Source organism: Rhododendron vialii, chromosome 7a (assembly GCF_030253575.1).
Source record: "Rhododendron vialii isolate Sample 1 chromosome 7a, ASM3025357v1".
Classification (NCBI taxonomy): Eukaryota; Viridiplantae; Streptophyta; class Magnoliopsida; order Ericales; family Ericaceae; genus Rhododendron; species Rhododendron vialii.
Genome location: NC_080563.1, coordinates 26,913,266 through 26,936,093, shown reverse-complemented (window position 1 = coordinate 26,936,093; position 22,828 = coordinate 26,913,266). Strand labels below are relative to the sequence as shown.

The window sequence follows — 22,828 nt, the reverse complement described above, 5'->3', positions numbered from 1 at the left end:
AATCAGAAGAACATTCACTCCATCCTTCTTAACTACACATAATAAATGAATCATGTAAAGGATATCAAATTTCCCAATGGTATTCTCCTTTTGCCAATTCCCTACTTATTCGGGTCAATTGCAGAAGAAAAATACAGCAACTTGAAGGGCCGTCTATCCGGTAACTCGTATACGTGTAGTCGCATGATCACATGGACAACTTACTAGTTCTTTACTTTCAATGTCAATTGGTGGATCGAGGGTGCTCTTTTGTATACCACAAAATTTACAGTATTCGCCTTCCCCAGTTTCATCATCTCTCTAAAGACGACATGTGTACTGCTTCTTCTGAAAGACTACCTTCATCGTCTTTCTCAGATGAAGTGACTGTTTTCAGATCATGGCCTCTTGACAGACTGCCTTCATCATCTTTTTCAACTGAAGTGTTTGTTCCCAGAGCACCGCGTCTTGAAAGATCATCGTCTTTCTGAGATGAAGTGTCCGATTTCAGGGCACAGCGGAGAACCTCATTAACCTGTTTTCTCAATCTGGCATTATTGGTGAAGATATCTTTCAGCATGTTTCTCAACGCATCATCTAATGCCCTTGTCTCGTCATCGATCTTGTGGAGCTCATCAATAGAAACATTATCATCATCCTGAGCAAACTGGTGTACCAGTAGAAAATAGGTGTAAAGCACGTACGAAAAGGAGAGTATATACCCGGAAACAAACTCGAATTACTTTTCTTTCACACAGTGCATAAGCACACTGCACAGCCAAACATATCCCAAGATTATAAACAAAGTAATGTGATGAAAAGAAGTCAATACTTAAGTAGGGATAAAGATTGTAAAAGAACTATTAAAGTTAGAACCATGTCATGTCAAGCCGTTGCCATTCCGAAGCAGCATTTATTTCCTTATTTATCAGCAACGAGCAAAATAATAGTCCTAAAATAGGAGTAATAGATAAAAGAAGGTACATTATAAGGGGACAAGAAGTCCACCAAAGAAAATATGAAGAGAACAGAAAGCAGCTAAACAAACCAAAACTCTTAATTGCAAAACACACACGGCCTTCGAATCCCTAGAGATGAGAAACAATGGACAGCTCTTAATTTGAAAGTATTCTGGACTCACTACAAGATAATCAAACTCACTAACAAAACTCCAGGCAAAAACATAATGACATCTTCAATAGAACGTAATACTTTAATGACGGTACAGTGCTGATCACAGGAGGCCCAAGAAGCAAAGGAAATATTAGAGAGAACCTTGAAAGTTGAAAGTAAGTTTAATGACTGATGATGGATGTAGAAAATTAAGAAAATCAGATGTTGTCTACACGTTTAGTGCCCACAGAGTTAGGCTAAATATTTCTGAGTTGTGTTATTGGCGGTATTTTGGTGATTTTATTTTCAGCTTTAGACTGGGCAACCCTGAGTAGGTTTCTGTTTATAGACTCCACAAGGGGTACAGACTTAGGGGTCTGTGAATCCAAAGAAGGGTCCAGGCTCTTAATCTTACCCAGCTTCCAGTCCTAAAAGATTATATAACCTACTAACTATGGAGCACGGGTACCGGTACGCGGTACGGGTACGGTACGGGTACGGGTACGGGAAACGGCAAAACCCCAAAAAAGTAGGGTACGGGTACGGCAGGGGTACGACACATTTATTTTTTATTATGTTTTATAATTTTAATATGCTTGAGTTTTTATGAATAATGTATAACTCATGTATAATCATATCATTATATTAGTTATAATTTTTTTTTTATATTTCTTAATAAAATACAAATCTAAAAGAGACCAGGGGTTGAAGTGCAAACTTTCATATATTTAGGGACCAGATTGTTGCATATGTTAATGTCTAAGGACTGGAGTGTAATAACCCTTTAAATATACGTATGACTCTGAATTAGGGATCAGAACTTCACATAGCCGACTCTCCCTCTGACTCTCGCCGTCGACTCTCTCTGTGACTCTCGCCGTCGATCATCATCATCGTCCGATGTCTCTCTCTCTCGTCATCACCATCAATCATCATCTCGCCGTCGCCAAAGTCTCTCTTCTCCGTCCGACGTCTCTCTCTCTCGCAGTAGCAGTGGATCAGATCGACAGGTCTCTCTCCCTCTCTCTCTCTCTCTCTCTTCTTTGATCTTCTTCTTCTTTGTCTGCTTCTTCTTCTTCTTTGCGTACCCATCAGAGTATTTTGCGTACCCATGCCGTACCCTAAACATACGAACGTACCCGGTGCGTTTCCGGCGTACCCGGTGCGTTTCCGGCGTACCCAGTGCGTACCCGTACCCGTACCCGTACCAGGTACGTGTACGCCATTGTTTCTGGCGTACCCGTGCTTCATAGCCTACTAATAATCAGTCAATAAGGTTTTCATTCTTCCATGACTACCTGAACCTATTCATGTCTAAAGGTTGGCGGTTGGCCTACGTTGCCGGATCCTATGGATAACATTGAGCCAAAAATTGGATGCAGTTCAGTTGAAATTTGGTTGCAGAGTTGGGGTAATGGTTTTAGCCTGCCTTAAAATAACCAACCTCTCTGAATCCTCTTTGTGCATACATCATCTCCTCCATTCTAGCATCTCTCATAGCTTGTGTCCCCTTCTTGCTAGCCGACTTATAAGCGCCCACAACTAGGAGAAGAAAGTTTTGAGTGTTTTGTTTCTCTCATGACACTTCTAGTGAGGGATCCCGCACGCTTTTTGCATGCGCACTTCTAAACTCGGCCATCAAATGAGATCTGACGGCCGAGATTAGAAGTCAGATCCCTCATAGAAAGGGGATTCTTGTTTCTCTTCTTGTAAATTCAGCAACCTTAATACTAGATGAGAAGCAATTTTTAGGTCCATAAGACACAACAGCTTTTGGAGTTCTATGATTCACCAACCTTAATTAGTAGGTATTCCAATCCTTCTGATTGTCCTCTTCATTAGAACTGATGGGTGGATGGGGAGTAAAAGGTCAAGTAACTAAGTAACTACAATGTTCTAAAAGTCGCTCGGCGCTAGTCGGGCGGTCGGCCACCTTCGAGCGATTAATCGGTGCATATTAATTAGTAATTGGCGATTAATCGCTAATCGGACCTAATCGGATAGGCCCTGCCAGCTATTAATCGGTGATTAATCGCCAATTAATTCCTTGTTTTAGAACACTGAGTAACTATATCTAGTAGAGCTGTAAAATAAGGAATTAAATGTATACCCATACACATCCATACAAAATTTAACTCCATTACTAATAAGTACATGTAACATCTTTGCCAAAAAAGCACATGTTCATGTAATAACTTCAATAGTTGACCCATTGATGGTGAAGGCCTTCTGACTTGTTGAGTAGCCAAGCACCAAGCATAGTTCTCAAGTATGCACTTTGACTCTCCTAGATATCGTATGACTCTGTCCAAATTCTCTTCAGGTTTGAACACTAGAGGTGCAAGGTCGTGTCACCTACATAGTACAGAAGAGCTTATTTCATTTCGTGTCTCCTACATGGCAAAGATGCTATAAAACTTAATACGAAGGAGGAAAAATCAGCATAGAACTCGAATGTTGAAGTGTAGCTGAAACAAGAAGGTAAAGTGGATTACTAGTGTTCCGACAAATGATCGAGTAACAACGGACACCTTATGCATCAATTGAACAAAACTTTCAGTGAAGTCATGTGGGATCATATGACCTGCGCACTTGATCCATTAATGGACCTTTACAGAGACCATGAGCTGTGATTCTAAGAACATACTTAGCTTAACTTACCATTAACCAAGGATATGACCCAAATAGAATCAGCTGGAAGATATGAATCTGTGTGGCCAACTCAAAGTAATTGAGACAAAGGCTCATTGAGTTGACTCAAGTATGGCCTATGGGGCTAGGCTTATATAATGTCCATACTCCATGGGAAAAACAAGGCATGCAAAGGTATTCAATCCACCCGAATAAATATAGAATGAACTAAACAAAAAGGGAGAACTGAAACACCGAAGTTCTTTTGTACGAAAATTTCTGAAACCAAACCCAGCTAAAACATTCTTCTCGCAGTAACAGGACTGGATATGAAGTGTCAGATCATGGTAGAACAAAAACAAAACAAGTCAACAAACAGAAAATAGAACTAAGGGTGGATGCAAAAGGTACCTCTGCGATGAGGTGGTCAATTTGGTTGTCAAATGTGATTAGGAGATCCAAAGCATGTGAAACTGATGCAGAATCAACAACTAATTCCTTTCCATTTTCAGCAAGGAAATCAATGCTGCACTCCTGAAGCCTGTTGCGAAGCTGCCCACATTCATGAAGCAGCTTTTGCCTAGCAGCTTTTGCATGTTCCGCGCATTGTTTTTCCAGTTGAAGAAGTCTCTGAATGCACAAGACCGAATTCCAAGAACAAAAAATAAATCACCCCTTTACAACTTAAAAATCCCAGAACACAGGTCTAATGAATTAAACAATGAGGCAGAACTACGAAAAGATGATACAAACGGTTTAGAAGTAAAATAAAAGTGAAATTTACTCCTTCGTGTTCTCCAAAGTATATGAAGTGGCAAGTTTACGGAAGTTGGACAATTTAGTAGCCCCAAAAATCTGGCTCTCTCTAAAACCAATTGCCGGCGGGGGGGGGGGGGGGGGGGTTGGGGGGGGGGGGGAGGCGCCATGCCTCCCTCCTCCCCCCGGGCCCCTTTTCTTCTCTTTTCTTTTCCTCTGCCTCCACTCTTTTTCTCTCTTCTTTTCTCCCTTTCTTTGCAGGTTTCTTCTCCGACTTAGATCATCTTTCTGCCGCCACGGATCCTTGGTTTTCGGTTCATCCTAGTCAGTGCACAACCACTGGCTTCTGCTCTTGAGCGTTGCTGGTAGGCCTAACGGCGTGGTTTCGAGCGCAGATCTGCTCGGTTTCGTGGTGACTGGTGTAGCCGTTTTCTTGCGAGGTCTCCACCGTGCAACACTGTTGAGTGTCGCCGGTTTAGGCTTAACGGCAAGTGGGACCTCACGACAGGTTTTCTGGATTGGCCAGCGGTTTTGAGCGCAGATTTGCTCGGTGCTTATTTGGGAGATGAAGAGGCGGCAGTCATTGGCGTCATTCTTGGAGCCTTGGTTCTCGGATTTCTGGCCATTTAGGAGGATCAAAATGGCGGTTTCTCGGCGGCTTTGGGGTTCGGGAGTGTGATGGGTTCAGTCGGCGAGGGTCTTCGGCCTCCTCGGAGTCTGGTGGTTTTGGGGTAACGACCATGGTGGGTGGAGTCTGTGGTGGTGGTGGTTGTCGGCAAGATGTGCGGCTGCGGTGGGGGTGATCTGCTCAGATTAGGGTTTGGGGTTTGGGTCTGGGCTGGGCCTGGCCCATTTTCATTGAGATGTATTGTATATTTGGGCATTTTAGGCCTTTTACGAGTGGGCTTGTCCCAATGGGTGCTTCCTTGATTGGTTTCTGGCCAGGAGGGTCTCCCCGATGTAAGAGGCTAAGCTAGTAATCAAGTCAGTGTTTCATAATAATATTATGTGTCTTGTGTTCTCTCTTTGATCCTAACCTACTTTGTGTTTGTACCCACTTCATGTCTGCCTAATTTGGTATCAGAGCCAATGTTGTTCATTCTAGCTTAAACCCCTTCTGGGATCTCGGATTTGGGTATCGGGTGGGCATAGGATTATTCTTATTTTTAGGAATTCTATGTTCTTAGAATTAGGGATATGATGCCATCATCCCTTTTCCTTTAATCTTTGTAACAATTTCAAAGATTATAAAACTTTTTGCCTTTCAAAAAAAAGTTTATGGAAGTTGGAACCAAGAAGCTGTTAGTATTATAAAATACCAGAGGGACATCCGATTTATACGCCAACAAAAAAGCTGAATTTGCATTTTTGTTCTTTGGTTTTCATCCCATAACTTATGCACAATTAACTATAATTTGACACCACGTATTACCTCTGCATCAGATTTTTCCTTCTGTGATTGACTCAGACCCTTCTTTAATTCTGCTTGAGAATTTCTGAGAGACTTAACCTCTTTAACAAGAACTTTAATATCCGCCTTCGATTTGATCTCTAGCTCTTCATGTCGCTTCAACACGTCCTCAAGTTGTTTTTTGGTCACATCCAACTCTTCCAGTGCACTTTTCTCCCCAATGACCGAAGCATTTGTTGACGCTGTACCTAACTTTTGATCCTGAAATTTGATTGGCAAATTAATCACTGAATCCTCAGTCCGATAGATTAAGGAGAAAAAAGGATATTGAAGGCACTAAAGTAAAAACTAAAAAGATACACAACCTGTTGCGACTTCAATTTCAATTCCATTTCCAATGACTTCCGCCGAAGTTCCTCCATATCCCACTGCATTTGGGTAACTCTTTCCCTTTCTACAATAATAGCTTGATGAAGGTTATCTTTACTTCTCTGTTTTGTAGTTTCAAGTTCCACTTCCAAATCCTTGACCTGCATTGATACATTTCATCACATACTTATCATCATTAGAATCACTTCGCAGAACATGGAATAAATAACAATTGAAATCATGGTGAGCAAAGTTTACACACCTTAGTCTCAAGATAATCTTTCACTGCTATTTCTTGATTTAATCTCGATATAAGATCCTCCATGTCTGTTTTAGCGGTAACTAGTCTCCGTTGCATGGTCATAAGAACCTTGTTCATACTGTAACGTTTATCCAATGGAAGAACTAATTGCACATCATCACTTGAGTGGAACTCTGTGTTGCCAAGAACTTCCATGGTTCTTGAAATCTCAGGACCTCCGATATGCTCAAGGGAGCCCTCCACAAATGAATTTGGAAACCCTGAATTTGAGATTTCACTACCTCTCAACGAACTAGCGTCGCTTCCAATACTTTCACTAGAGAGCTTTCGAGCATGACTATTTACTTTACCGTGCTCTGCTTCAGAGAAATGCTCAATCCTACTGTCATCAAGATAAGCAGCTTTAGAAGCATTTCCATTGACTATATTAATACTGCTGACATTGTTGGCACGTAGTTTATACCTAGGTAAACCCTCAAGTTGCTCTAAAATAGCGTGTCCCATAAACAAGCCTTCGTCAATGTTGGACATTCCATACTTGACAAGCTTTTCTATAGGACTAGTCAAATCTTCATCCAGCGAGAGATCCTCTGTTCCACCTTCAGAACTGTTATCCCTTCCAAGGCTTGGTGTTCCAATCTCTGATGTTTCGTAAGCAGTATCACTACCATTATCTGATGTGAGTGATGCACTGCCAGCAAAGAGAGATAGACTTGAATTGGGATGCGCTTGAAGTGCAGAAACAGTGCTATTCCCGGAAGTACTAGCTTCTGAAGCGTTTTGGTGTTCATCTTGGAATGCTGAAGTGAATAATAATGTAGAACCAAATGTCAAACTGAGATAACACCCAAAAATAAGATACTGGAAAAGAAGATTAGAAAGTAAGTTCCAACATTTCTAGTTATGAACCTGAGTTGGTTGGAGTTACATATCTATTAAAAAATGCAACTATTTTCTAAAGCATAACTGGTTCAGTAAAGATACACATACAAGATCTAGCGGCAGCTTCTAGTTCAAGGAAGGATGCCACCACAAAGCTTCTAGACAAATCAATGTCAGAGAGTAACCGTGCCATCCAATCCTCCAGAGAGCACCGTCGCTGCAAAAAAATCAAGCTTTTTGAGAAAATTAATCTTCCCTATAAAATCCAACCATAACATTTCAGTCTACTGTCTACCTGCCAAGGTTCACTCACGGTGGTAATAAAACAAAGTAGCCGGATTTAACTTCCAGATATGTATATGTATCACCAATTAAGTTCAATTTAGAGGGACTCTTACAATATTATAGTAATGAGGTGCAAAAAAAGTACTAAAGCATATTATTTCAAACCATCTGGATGGAAAAATTCACGTCTATGAAGCACAAAAAGGATGATGTTATTCACAGCAGCATTAAAGCTGACAGCCCAACAACAATACAATGTCGCTAGAAGATGCCATCCTAGAAGGTCAATCAACCCCACAAAACCATACAGGGAAACTTAACGAATAAACTGCCTACCTCTTCTAACAATGCCCTGCTTTTTATCCGCAAGAGTCCCTTGGGTGGAGCTGGTGGGAGATTCTTCTTAGGAAATGCCTTTTTAAGCTGCAAAAGAAAGAAATGAGAATAAAACAATAACCCGAATTAAATAATTAGGTAAACAAAAAAAAGGTCAACTAATCAAAATAACTCAGTTAGGACCAAAAAAAAAAACATGCTATTAGACTTTTTTTCTCTCTTTTTTTCCCCCTGTTGGGGGCTGCTTTGGGTGCACCCTCCCATTGACTCCATAAAGAGTGTTATGACTTACTACAGTAAATAACTTCAGGAAGTCATTAAATCTTCTCAATACTCCTCGCGTTGTTGTGATTCCTTCTGGTGATTGAAGGCCAATCTGAACCCTGTAAAACTGTGCCTAGAGATGTTAAAACTTAACATACCTGGAGCTGACACACTACGTGTACAGAAACAAATAGAAAGCGTAGATTAGGCAAGGAAGATTTAAAACACAACCACTCAGTTGAGTCCATTAGCTATACTACACAAACATACATACATACTATATCTAGAGAGAGATATTGTATCATCCCATGTATAATCGATACTTTTATTAATCAGAGAAATTGGACCATCAAGGGGCTGTAACCCATATGCGTTCACAAGTAAACCAAAGCATAAAACTGAGTATAAAATCGACTAGCCCACTACAACTTCAAGCAAAATTCAAAACTTCTTCCACTCTATGCTAAAAAACCACAGACAAAATAAAGACAAATATTTATCCAAATAAAATAAATAAAAGACAAATCACAGTCCTCTATACTTTGAGCAGATTTAGAAAATTCAACTGTAGGGTCAAAAACCATGGATGTCCACCTATACCAAAAAAGGTCCAACAAAAAGAATTTCAAAACCAAATGAGGCTTACACCTTCCGAGAAAGGTCTTTGAGATTCCCTTTTACGCAAAAAAAAAAAAAAAAAAAAAATATATATATATATATATATATATATATATATATATATATGAAGAAGAAGAATCCACATCAAGCACAATCGATCAACCTACCATGCTTCATGCTTGTCTTCTCTTAGTAACAATTCACACTCTATTCCAATGGGCAAACAATACAAAAGGTTTCCGAAGCTATCTGGGGAAACCCACTGGACACCAAATACAGCCAAATCAAGCATCCCATCCACAATTCAAAGACATCTTACAACGGATGTACAGAAGATCAATTGACTCCTGAAATGGGTGAACCACAAGTCCACGGCATACAGCTCCCTGCCTAAGCATGGATGAAGAGAAGATCAATCGACTAGGGAAATTGTTGAACCATGAGTCTACTAGAGGAAGAAGTATTTATAGCTTACACTTGAGTATTTCTAGTGCATTTGGATTCCTTGCACTTAATTATTTCTAGCTCATTTGGATTCACTAGAAGAAGTATTTTTAGCTCATAGCGCTTGACCTGAAGTAGCTAACCTGGGGTTGACACAAAAAATGCCTCGAAACCAACATCACCATGTACACCTCAGAGAAGCAAGAAAGGCCTTCAATGTGCCTTTTAACTTCTCAAAAGTTTGGATTCTTTTTAAATCCAATTAAAAATCAGGCAGTGAACAAGATCAACCTTAACAAGAAAAGTTCAGCAGCTTCGCTATGTCATGTTGACATGGTTCACATGTTTTCTGTGTTACAGGGCCTCGGATACAAGTGTATGACAAAGTATCCATATTTCTTGATACTTCATCTACTTTAAAGGTGCAATAGAGCATGTCATGTTTGAATTATGACATGGAAATTTTATGCCCTGTCATACACATCTGACAATAAAATTGTAAGGAAGAAAGGGCTGAGGTTCACAACCAAAATGCAAAAAAATAAGAGTGAACAAAAGAAAAATAAAAAAACCACAAGTGCAAAAGAGCAACCCAATAACCCAACACAAGCTAACAAAAACCACTAAACCCAAACAAGAAAGCATCAGCGAACTCCAAACTTCACAAAAGGTTTTTTTTCCTCTTCTAAAAACCATTTCATTTTCTCCCCATCCTTACAAAGCAACCGATGTCATGTTCGGGCTTCGGATCTCTTCCTTCTTTTGAACTCCTTCATATTCGTGCTTGTGTCAGCCTCCATGCTCTTGATTGAAGACACATCTAGGATGGCTGACATGATAAATAAAGATTGGAGTGATGCAAAAAACTAGAGATAAAATTAGATGCTCTGCATTAAGTATAGCAAAGAGGAGACAGAGGTTGACCGTGAAGTACATGAATCAAAGAAAATAGGACAGAAAAAATTTAGAAAAGAGGAGGAAGAAATCAGGTATGAAGCTATGATCATATGATCAAACGTGAAGGACCTCAAGGCCTCACAACCCATGAAAAGCATTGCATCACGAAATCCTTACAAATCCTTTATAGATAGAACTTCTGGAAGTAACCAAAGATAAAAGTGTCTATAAGCTATCCACCATCAAAGCAATCATTAACATAAACTGCCTATTGGCGTTTCTGCAACGTAATCGAATAGGACTTAAGAAATACTGCTGTTCTCATCTACTAGGACATTTACATGACAACAGCAGCCCAGAGGGAAATATATAACATTCAAACAATGTATATGATCTTCAATCAAATAAACAATACATGAACTCACAAGAGCCCAATTAATGCAAATAAAGCCAAACTAGAAAGCATCGAATCCAAGAAGAGAAGAGACTGTTAGGTCCACTTTAAATTGAATGAGAAAGGTCCAAGCAGATCTAACTGCATTCAAGATATACCAAATGAACCCTCTTCGTCCCTGCCCTCGACAAGTGAAAACAAACGAATAAACAAGCTAACCACATATGCATGTACATACGTGACCCTGGCAAATCCTGCTGTTAATCGCCGTGAGTCTCAGTGTGGAGGCAAGAAAAAAAAAAGGTTTCAAACCTTCCAGTTTGTTTTAAAACGTATAGTCTTCTGCTACTCAAGTCCCATAGGACTCCTGACTTTCAACATGCACGTGAATTCAGTACACAATCATGTGAATTCCAAATTATAGGTTGTAAACAACATCTACCCTTCGTATAGATAAACACTGGAGAGTCATTCAGTTTGAATACCACAACAGGATCTGAATCTCTTGATTTTGGACGGACAACCCAGGAAGGAATTGTAACGCAGTAACTCCATCCTGTGTGAGGATCATGCGGCCAGATGGTGTCCCGCCCCTTCTGCAAACATGAATCTTACCATAAGAACAAATATTTAATCAGTAATACAGCATTACTAAGAACAAAAGATTCACCCTAAACTTCTGCCCTCTGGCACAGAGTAAGTAGTTGAATTGTCAATAAATATATGAATGAAGAATCTAGATTGATGAAACATTAAGGCAAAATTAAAGATACACAACCCATATTGAAGGATAGCTACTACACAAATACAATGGGCATTGTTCGTGATTGTAAAAGCATCCAACTCAAAACCAATTGGCAATGAGTGAAGAAGCCACCTAGGCTCGTATACTAGTTTTCGAAGTTATAAACTTATAATTAACCTATGTGGGACAAGTTCTAACACTCCCACGCACGTGCGGCCCTTGACCCGCAGATGGAGAGTAAGCAAAGGATCCATAACATTGGGATCACAACGAAACAAAGTGCACTTATGGCACAAAAAATGGAGCCATTAATCAAGAGAGTCTTGTCCAAAAGCTTTCAAAACCCTATCTCTAATACCATGTTAAAGCATCCGACTCAAAACCCATTGGCAATGAGTGGAGAGGCCACTCAAGCCCATATATAGTTTTGAAGGTTATAATAACGAATGTGGGACAAGCTCTACCAGTGATCATGATGCAAGGTAATATAGGAAAACAAAAAATATAAGTGTTTGAACTAGTATTAGATATGCTACAATTACTACACCCGAGAAATATAGCTAGTTTTGAGAAAGGAAAATAAATTTTCAGCACACACTTAAACTAGGTTTAAACTGTATTAGAGGTGAGTGACATCATGCATCATGAAGAGGAAAAAGGAAAACAAGGCAATCACACAAATGTGCACAGATTTACATGGCTCAGCTTGAAGGCTACATCCACGGTTGTAACTACGTTGTATCAAACTTTGGAGCCACAAATACCTCTTACATATATGAATACGTGACACAGGTCCAAACACCTAATAATAGCAATTGGGTTGGACTATTAAAGTCATGACGGATGCAATGGTTTATAATCATAATCCAACATGAATTTGAGACAACACTCACAGCAGGTAAGGCCATAGAGTGCTGGAAAAGGAAAGACAAAATTTAGAAACAATGGAGGATTTATTCTTAATGTTATTAACAAAAATTATCATTGAATCCAAGCAAATGAGAAGTTAATAACTCTACCAACACCACAAGCAACATTTACTATAAAGATTAGGGTAGAGAATGCAAAAGATGCTATGATTGGGGGGGGGGGGGGGGGGGCGGGGGGTATGGTTATTAAACTTCATAAATGAAGCTTGGAAGTAGTAGGCAAAGAATAGATAGTCTAGAAAAATAATTACATAAATATCAGAGATTAACGAATTATAAGCATCTTGATAAATGAGGACAAAGTATATCTACCGTCACTCTCTTCAGTACTGATTCTGGACCATATTCCTTTTGGAAGATGACAGGCACCAAGATGGATGCAGATCCCCGGAGTTAGAGGAACTCAGAGTGAAGGAGCTCAGTTGATTGAAGAAAGAAATCAGGGATCCTTCCCCATGCTTGAAGGAGCCTTTCTATACGTGGTCAAACCACAGGGGCCAACACAACCGAGCACAATCCCCATGCCAAGGGACAGGTCTGAGGGTTGTTTCATGTGCTTTTTCGAGGTAGATGATGTAGTCCATTTCACTCTTTCCTTGTTTTTAAGCTTGTCTTTAGGCTTTATGACTTTGCTATGGTTAATTGTACTGTACAGCTATAACAAGATGTCTCTAGCTTTTATCTCAACTTTAGGCCTCTCATTTTGTAGTTTAGAATTTTGAAATTAAAAAAAAAATGTCCTCTCTGGTATTCCCATTTGGAGCACATGTTTATCGTATCGATAACGCGGGCAGGCCAACCAACGAAGAATAGCTTGGAAACTTTCTCCCTCGGGAAATATATCCATTCTTGTTTGTTTGCATCAATAGATTTATGATAGACGTAAATATCCAATAGTGTGATTCTTCCGAATCGAGGAAGCGCCTAGGAATCTTGTCAACCAAAACAGGGGTCTTTTTGGACCTTTTCATGAAGCCCGAGACTTTCAATTTGTAATTGACCGAGCTATTCCCCTTTTTGGGCTATAAGACTCTAACAAATCACAAGTTGCAGTGAAAGTCCCTCTCTCTCTTAGGCTGGTCAAGATGGAGTCATCTCGAAGTGAGACGACAAGCCACAAAGCCGTTGAAATTCCTTAGCTCTAGCCAAAAAGGTACCTAACAAGTACCATAGGAACCCAAAATCTACCACTGTTGCTTGTAGACAGCGATTCCCGAGTTCCTAAAGTTGCCTTACATCAAGGGGACAAGTGAAGTTGAGGGACCTTCTTGGATAGAGATTCTCTCGAGTCCTTGACCAAACCCACAATTGATGAGCAGACAGCCAAAAGTTCTTCTCACTCAGGTGATCCTAGACAAAGCCAACGGATACCAAAAAAAGCCTGAGTATCATCTTATCCCTTTTTGTCCAAGCTCAAAAGGCTTTGGCATCACAGATTGAGGCATGTCATCATAATAAGCATGTCTCTGACACTACTGGGAAGCACCACAATATATTGCACTAAACATACGAGTAGGATCGGATACGCATATGCGATTGTTAAGAACTTGTCTTACCATTTTAGAATCACATTACACTTCATTTCACCAATGTGTGATGTTCTAATTTAGAAATTATGAACAAGTTTAATAGTCATTAGCCCGTTTATGGGATATGAATGCACACATGACATATAAGAGTTCCTCAATTTGACAAATTACAAAAAGGTAGGATACTACTTTACTCTTACTATTTTGTTCTTCTCTGAATGGTAACCAATAAATTAGAAAATTATTCTTTTATTTGTCCAAAAACTCTTCTTTTATCTATCTCAACCTTGATATTTTCATCATACAGAAGATTCCAACTTGGAACAAGAATGACTTCGAAGAAGGATCTGAATGGGAAACATAATCCGACTAGGAAGAAGAAGGAATTGACTACGAAATTTAAATTTCGTAGTCGATTGCAATTTTAATGGAACGAAAAAATAGCAATAAAAAAAGAAGATGAATAGAAAAACTTATTAGATATCATTGATTGTTTCAAATATCCTAATCTCAATTTCATAAAAGTTTGGGTGTGAAACCTAAACTATCCGAAAAGTATCTGATACTTCTTAAACTCAGAAACATTTAATTTCAAGTATTAGATACGTATGATAAGTATAAGATACCTATGTCCCAGAAGTATACGTGCTTCTAAATATGCAGTTATTAGAGGCTGTTTCCACTAAGTAACAAGTTGTGACAACTTTTTTTGTTTTGTCCGTATTCAAATTTTTTTCTCGTATGTTAGTTTTTCACCAAACTTTTATGTAATATTGGTTTGTATCGACCAGAGGAATCAGAAAAGTAAAAAATTGTGACTTTTACACAAGTACTTTGGGAAATATCCAAGGAAGTCACTTTTTGAGCTTTTCCTTGGATATTTCCAAAAGTACTTGTGTAAAAGTCACAATTTTTTACTTTTCTGATTCCTCTCGTCAAGACGAACCAATATTACATAAAAGTTTGGTGAAAAAATAACATAAGAATTTTTTTTTAATAAGGACAAAACCAAAAAATTGTTATTTACAACTTGTTACTGAGTGGAAACACCCCAGTCTCTGTATCAAAGGAAATTGTATAGAGTTTCCCTGAATATAGCCTATTTGCTAGAACAAAAATCTGAATAAAGGACACAACAATGCATGTAATCGAGCTATATCTGTGTTCAGATTTTCAAATCGGGATACGTATTGTGTATTGTTCTATTTATTTTAAGAATCATACCGGGATACATATCGCATAGCATAAGATACATTAACAAAACCAAAAGCATCTCCAATCCCTTTGGAGACTCAAAATACCATTTTTAATTCAAAAAGTAAATTTGGAACTTATTACCATTCATATACACTCCAACCACAAATCTTCATTTCCATCTCTGTCTTAAAAAATAACTCACAATTCCCTCACTTTCCCTCCATAACTTACCAACATTCCTTCAAAATTCAAATTAAAGATATTGTCATTATATTTTCAATAGTACAAATTTTATAAACGGTCTTGCTATTGTCGGCCCAATGGGCTGACAATAAACACACTATAAGACAAGGAAAACACGCATTTCTGTGTACTTTTTATACCCTTTAATACACATTCACACTCTCACTATTGTCAGCCCACTGGGCTGATTTTAGAATTTTCCTTTTATAAATATAAGATCTATAATTTCAATATTATATAGAATGAAAAGTGAAAAGTAGAAATGGAGATGGGTCTCCATTTTTGTATTGGGTCTCTATATTTGGAGACCCAAAATGGGGTCTCCAAGCTCCATTTTGGTTGGAGTCCATTTGATTTCCATATGTCCTGGTTGGAGATGCTCTAATATACAATTAAAAGCCAGTCATACAGCATTATCATTACAATCTAAAAATCTAATGTACATTTCCAAAATAAGTGTTTTCTATGTGAAAACTAGTTTTTAAGATGAAACATTCCAAGTGTCTCAAGTGGGCTCTATCAAATTGAGGCTTTCTAGTGACATGGTCAAGCAAAGAAGAGAAGAGCACTTACCTGATTCATGTAAAACATGATCAAAATATCTTCTTTCTTTTATTTGAGCTATAATGGATTGAGTTTTGGTTTTCTTTAAATAATTTGAATCCCGCCATAATTAGATGAAACAATTCAAAACGCGTTTGGAGTTCCGCTTCTATACGCGAATATATTGTAGGATACATCATTGTATCGTAGGATTTCTATAATAATAATTATAAAAAAAAAAGGATACGGGATGAGATACATATAGTTTTTGGAAGGAGACAATACGAATGTAGGATAAGCAATTAGATAAAACAAAATGGTTGGGATATCCTATATAGGGATAAACTATTAGATACAATGTATAGCATTTGCAAACTAAAATAAAAATAAACACTAACTGATGACATAGCCATGGAGTGGTTAGACAAGTTTCATAGGCTTTGGAAGCATACACCAAAGGCTAAGAATAGCACGAGCATCAAGAAGGCTTTTTGGTCCAAAAATAAGTGTCCTTGGTAGTTGGTAGTTCAAGGGTCATCTATGGTAGTTCGGTAGTTAAAGGGTCATCATGAATTAAGTGTTTGCATTAATATTCATTGATAGTTGAAAGGGTCATCATGTATTTAGTGTTTGCATTAATACTCATCTAGATGCATTAAACACATGCTAGTAGGTTCAATGTACGCATATATCTAGGTTCAGCCTCACATCTTTTTGGATGTGTTCATTAATTAGGTTCATTTCATTTAAAGTTCCAGGAATTTGAAGAGTCTTTCTCATGGATTATAAATTGAGATGTAATCTTTCATTTGGAATGGAGTTGATTAGTGAATTGAGTTTACAAGGTTAAGGCCTTTGAAATTGGGGTTTGGACTGCGGTCCTTCCTTGCAGAAACCGCCTAGCCCTTGCGAGGGTGAAGCACATCTCTTTCTTTATCTCTCTCGACTTCTTCTATTCTCTCATTTCTTCTACTTTGCGCACTTATCCAAGCAATATTCTTATTTCCCCACCCAAAACCACCACGATTCCAGTTGTAGGCAGCGATACGCTAAGGGTTCTAAATCTGTCCTACATCACTAACGAGCAAACAAACACCTAAATTGACCAATTTCGATTACTCGGATCAGTTGTTCAATTGGAATGGTGATTGATGATGATGAGTTACTCTATTGTCACCAGGAGTAGCCGAGTAGCTGCATTGATCTTGGACTTAGAAGCCTAGAAGGGCTTAAAATGTGTAACATGTCTTCAACTTGACCTATTGATTGCAATTAAGCAATTATGCATGCTAACTCTAAAGAACTACAAAACCACAACGAACACAACAGAGCATCTATAGGATTCACAAAGGTGATGCTCAAGAATCAAGATGTCTACCAAGTCGTCAAATTTCAAAGATCATCGTATAAAGACTACCGACTAATCAAACCGTGAAAACAGGTATCTTAAAGTAATCAATTGACTTCAACTTACAAACTCGAAATTTATGATAATTCCAAGGAATATTAAAATTCGAACAAAGACTGACCCATTTCCTAGGCGGAGGACTCCAGTCCATGCCCAAAGGCAACGGCGACGTCCCGTCATGCCGGTGCTTCGGAGGACTCTCTCTCTGCATCATTCGATCGAGAGGTCGATCCTCTCTCTCTCTCTCTCTCTCTCTCTCTCTCTCTCTCTCTCTCTCTCAAAATTCGGTCTTTCTCACTCCGTTTCAATTGGTTCTCTCTCTCTAGGGTTTTGGTGATCGGATCGGAAGGGCGAAAGAAGGAAGACTGGGTGGAAGAAAGACTGAGGGGGCGTAGTTCGCGCTAGCTGATTCGCTGCGGTTGCTTGCCGGTGTTAGTTAAATGGTTGAAGAGGGCGCACGATAAGATGGGGGAAAGGGAACGTGGCTAAATGGAGCCATGCGGGTCGCCTAGTTCGATTCTCTTTACCCTTGCTGTTTTTTTTTTTTCCCGAAGGATCCGGTTGGATGCGGGATAAGAATTATGGGTATTAGTTATGAAGAGGATAAAATAGTAGAGGATATTATGTAAGAATCATGGGTCCACATTGATGTGACAGGGGGATTAAATAGTACTTGATTTGGATAAAGGATAAAATGGGGGATAAAATTATTTTGTAGTTGAAATAGAAGAGAGAGGGGATATTATCTGAGGATATTATGTAATAACACCACAGAACTTCCCCATAAATAATCCCCTCACCAGGGGGTATTAGATGGTATAAGAGAATCTGAGGCTTAGCTAATACCCCCGACAAAATGTGTTATGAAACCACGACTTAACCATGGGCCCACGGTCTTAGGAGGGCTATTACTAATACCCCTTCGATAGCCCCCATCCAAACAGGACCTAAGAGGGAAAATTGCGAAGCAAATGTGCCAAAAAAAAAATGGTTCTTCCACCTAACCGTCTTTCTACGTGTTGAGATTTGCAAACTGGATACAGCACCTCCACCACTTGCTTTTTTACTCCAAATCTGAGCTACTGGATTGATAGGACATGATGTAGACACTTCCCAAATTAGGCATCGCCATACAGATATTCACTCTTCTCGATTCCACTTCATAAACCAAGATCGTGGACATTTCAATGGTAGGAACATCTCCACACGATAACGGTTATCATCAAAATAGAGTTGCCACCTAGTTTATAAAAACTAGGAAAAATCAGTAGAGATTCCGGGTACAGAAGCCAAGAGTATGATAAAAAGAAGTGTTAGGCACCCCTCTTCACCCAATCGTGAGACTGACCCATAATCGTTCGTCATACGATATATGCTTGCTTTATTTAATTCTTAACAAGTAATTTGTTTTTGGCCTTTAAGCAATTGATATAGTGAGCCAAGACATTAATAAACAGAACATGCATCACGATAAGCAAAAGACGACAGTCTATCCCAGCAAATAGATTCCACGGCCAAGGAATGGATTTCACAGCCGTGGGATCCCTCTGGATCGATATATCGGCCATGGAAACGATGTTCCAGCTAATGTTCTTCTTCACACCAGAATACGAGCAGTTTAATAGAAAATCAAAACACTACGATTAAGGTGCATAAACAGAAAATAAATCGAACCATAGGTCCGTGGACCTCACCACCTTGATCCCTCAGTGCTTGACTGCTTAGGATTGAGGGTGATTGATTGACCTTCTTCTCGAAACCCTAAGGTTACGGGTTTGTACTTCAGGGTTTGATTACTCGGGATGCGGCTACTCACGAGGAGTTAGGGCTTTTGTAGAGGAGGTATGAGAGAGTATTTCTGCAGAGTTTCGTGGTTAGAGAGGGTGTATTGTGTTGTGTATTTCAAAACCCTAAGTGCCTCTTTATATAGGCAATTGGTGACTCATTCTGGCCAATCACAATGCACGAATTAAATGGGAAGTATATAACCAAAAGATCTCTTCTCAGAATCTCTTTTCGTAGCCTTGAAGAATCAGAGTTTGGCTGCTAGGGTTTTGAGCACGGATCAAATGAACGACAAAACGTTCCAGAATTTGGAAAAAGAACGATCTGGCAGCCAAGGAATGCATCTCGCGGGCAAGGAATCAATTTCTTAGAGAGATTTTCAAACACCATATTCCACGGGTGAAAGAAAGAAGTGGGGGCTGTGAGATCGATCTTGCAGCCGACAGATGTATTTTCCCAGGATGTTGTATTTCTGTCTAAAAGGCTGTTTGGCTCTGGATTGGGTCCTTTAAGTGGCTAAAATTACTCACCAAAGTCCATGGGTTTACAAGAAGTCAATCAACAATTACTGTATCCATTCATCATCGAGATGGTCCCCAAGGTGGGACTTGAAATAATCGTTAGGCCAAATTGATGTGTCTATAGATGCCCCTATTTGATTGAACTTGGATAGGCCGCGAGGTGAGTCAAGTAAGAATCAAAGCCGTAAAACAACTCAATTTGGTCGAACAACTATTCCAAGGGTTTTTGAAAAAGGTTTTAGTTATGGTAAGGTCGGAAGGCTGCCTACGTATTCCTCAAAAGAAATTCAGACCAATCGTAATTCGGGGCAATACAAAGAAAAATAAAAGAGCAAAGGGTTGAGAGGACAGAAGACGTACCTTCGAGCTTTTAAAAGCCGTAGTGCAACGTACCTGAGTTATGCCAGGATTTTTGGCGGAGCGTAGTTGAAGGAGCGTGGAGTTGTTGGGGAAATTTTGCGGAGAGCATATCCTCAATATTTTGGGGTAGATCAGTACACAGCAGATGAGTCGATTGCTTTTCATGATTATCCTTACTTTGACTAAAGGGAGCTCAGTTGGATAGTCTATCCTTGCGAATGAGCTTGATGGAATTGATGTAATTAGGTGGAATCCAAACCATCTTCTAGAGACGATCGGACGCCGGTTTGAGATATGGCGACATGGAGCCAGTGAGTTAAGCATGAAGCTTGGGGTGACAGAACCGAGGCGCAGAGCTGGTTACAGTCATAGAGCAAGAGACTGAGAGTTGCAGTACGGAGCTTGAATCTTTCCATCTTCCATCTTCCATTAATTTTGGCATGAAGCCAAGGATTGAGGCACGGGGCCAATCAATAAAATCGAGGCATGGAGCCGGTTGTATGCAAGGATGAACTGTTTCATGAGCGAGGGATGCAAAACATAATGTATATATATATGATGGTGAGCAGATAAGATAATAATGATGCAAATGATGCAGACTCGATGTGAATGCTTTATGTTCATGCATGTGTGTGTTTTTAAGCGTAGAGCTTTTTTCAAGTTCTGGATTTGAGTATTCAGAGCGCAGAGCTCGAGCATTCAAAAGGTAGAATCCGAGCATTCAAAGTACAGGCTTTGAGCATCCAGTACACAGTGGCTGGGCATTCAAGCACGGGGCTTGATAATTCAAGTGTGGAACTTGAGCATCCAGTACACAGTGTTTGGGCATTCGAAGAGCTTCAAGCATTCAAAGTGTAGAACTTTGAGCATTCAAGCACGAATCTTGAGAACAGATGATATCTTGTGATTGGTTATTCCATCTTCCACTATTATGGCACGGAGCTAGAGTATTTAGGCATAGAGCTTGCTAAAAAGCACGGAGCTTTAGAGTGATTGTGACAGTGAGCATGGAGCTGTTGAATGAGTATGAGCGCGGAGCTGCTGAGTGATTGTGATAGTGAGCTCGGAGCTGCTAAGTGACCTGAAGTCAGGATGAGCACGGAGCTGCCGAGATAGTGAGCATGGGGCTATTGGATAAGTGAGCACAGAGCTACTGAGTGACTTGAATTCTTGAGCGCGGAGCTGCTGAGTGGATGTGAGATAATGAGCACGGAGCTACTGAATATGTGCGAGTGCGGAGCTGCTAGGATAGTGAGTGTGGAGTTGCTGAATGAGTACTAAGCACGGAGCTACGGAGTGATTGTGAGTGCTGGGCTCAGTCGTACTTCTGGTAGTACAGTAATTGGGGCGCGAGGCCTGATTCCAAGGATCCGTGGGTTTTGAGAGCAAGAGCTCGAAGTTCATAATCCTCGAGGATCGAGCGATGGGTAATTGTGAATTTTGGTTGTTTCAGAGAGAGCTTAAAATGACCCAAAGCAGGTTCAACATTGACATTCCTCATGCTTGGAAATGCCCCCAAGGCTAGCTTTCACATATTCAGGATGTCCCCAACGCCAGTTTTAAGTATATTCCACATGCTCAGGAGTGTTCCCAAGGCTAGATTCTATATGCTCGGGATTGCCTACGAGGTTAGTTTTGTTGGTCATGGACCCAAAACTTCTTAATTGCTTGTATTGGTGTATTGGGCAAAATCTAATACTGCTATGGGAAATGGATCTGCTGGCCAGTGAATCGATTCAGCAGCCAAGTAATTGAAGGACCGGCTGAAGGATCGAAGGACCGGCCAAGGGAAAGTAAAAAGTCAGGAATTCGATTTAAGTTAGGATTAATCGATTTCACGGACCATTTTTCCTTTCTTCTTTCTTCTCCTTCCTCTTCTCCGACCAATGAAACCGATCCCCTTTTCTCCTTCATTGTGCATCATCATCTCCGCCTCCACCTCCACTTCCACCTCTGTTGTCCACCGTGATTCGTCCTTCATATGGCCTCGTCGCCTCCACCTCCTCTGATTGACACCACTGCCGATGCCCATTCCACTGCTGTGCCAAGGGATTCAGGCAAGGCCCCTACTGTAGAGGCTGCGGTTTTTGGTGGGGTTTTAGGTACCCACATTCTCCACTCAACTTTTCGCACTTCCACTGTTGGGGGGAGCTTTACGCAACCCAATCTTCCCGAAACAGAGTTTGAAACTCCCTCAGATGCAAGCAACGATGCTTTGCCACCATTTGACATAGCCACATATGTCCCACCCGAAGTTTTACATCGAGAACCGGAGCGACGCTTAGGCTTTACCAATGCAAAGGTAAATTTCCTTTTGTCAATGATATTATTTGTACAATAATTTATGAAAGCGAAAATTGACATTTTGAAAATGAAATTGGGTTTTAGGAATTGCCCCCTATGTAGGCAATTTTATCATATCCTCTTGTACCATTGTGTTGATCCCCTTTTGCATTTTGCCTGGCAAACGAGAAGCTACACGTGTGGGGGAGTTGTCCCCAGGTTCATGAATGGTACGAGAGGCTTCCTCAAAATGCCAAAGATGCAGTTGCTTTGGCTGGCTTTGAGCACTTAATTCTCGGCTTTCATCTTTCGAAGGCGAAGTTAGGATTGACTATAGCATTGGTGGAGTGGTGGTGGGATACCACAAATACTTTCCATTTTCTAGAGGCTGGAGAGATGATAATCACAACGTGTGATTTTGCTCTGCTTATAGGTTTGAAGGTTGGCGGTGATCCTCTTCCGATAGACCCAAGGATTCACGAGCAAGAGGGCGCTCTCAAGCATCTTCTAGGAAAAATTCCTAAAGTGTCAGCAAGTGGCCACATTACGTACTCCTGGCTTTGGGAACAATATGATCATGTGAGCATCGAGTCAAAGGTGTCGATGTAGCAATTGGTGAGGGCTTTCCTTCTTTACCTCCTTGG

General features: G+C 40.0%; 1 protein-coding gene across 5 annotated transcripts; it reads right to left on the bottom strand.

The window, feature by feature from the left end:
- LOC131332317 (PX domain-containing protein EREL1-like) lies at positions 1-17,778 on the bottom strand. 5 transcript variants are annotated; one of them, XM_058366474.1, is made up of 10 exons: positions 17,357-17,777; positions 11,127-11,237; positions 8,317-8,415; positions 8,025-8,111; positions 7,512-7,620; positions 6,522-7,321; positions 6,256-6,420; positions 5,912-6,151; positions 4,135-4,353; positions 1-749 (listed from the first exon to the last, which is right to left on the bottom strand). In XM_058366474.1, exons 1-10 carry the CDS (start codon positions 17,447-17,449, stop codon positions 633-635), a joined length of 2,040 nt encoding a protein of 679 aa, XP_058222457.1. In that variant the 5' UTR covers positions 17,450-17,777; the 3' UTR covers positions 1-632. The 5 variants fall into 5 exon arrangements, with proteins under 5 accessions (XP_058222457.1, XP_058222454.1, XP_058222455.1 ...); XM_058366471.1 differs by having other exon boundaries at positions 1-646; XM_058366475.1 differs by lacking the exon at positions 1-749 and adding an exon at positions 3,168-3,447 and having other exon boundaries at positions 17,357-17,778.
- Positions 17,779-22,828: the final 5,050 nt, after the last annotated feature.

Coding starts and splice junctions, on each gene's coding strand:
- LOC131332317 (XM_058366471.1), bottom strand. CDS start 17,449: ATGATGCAGAGAGAGAGTCCTCCGAAGCACCGGCATGACGGGACGTCG. Junction 11,238..17,356: donor GTCCTCCGCCTAGGAAATGG/GTCAGTCTTTGT, acceptor TCATGTTTGCAG/AAGGGGCGGGACACCATCTG. Junction 6,421..6,521: donor AAGATTATCTTGAGACTAAG/GTGTGTAAACTT, acceptor GTATCAATGCAG/GTCAAGGATTTGGAAGTGGA.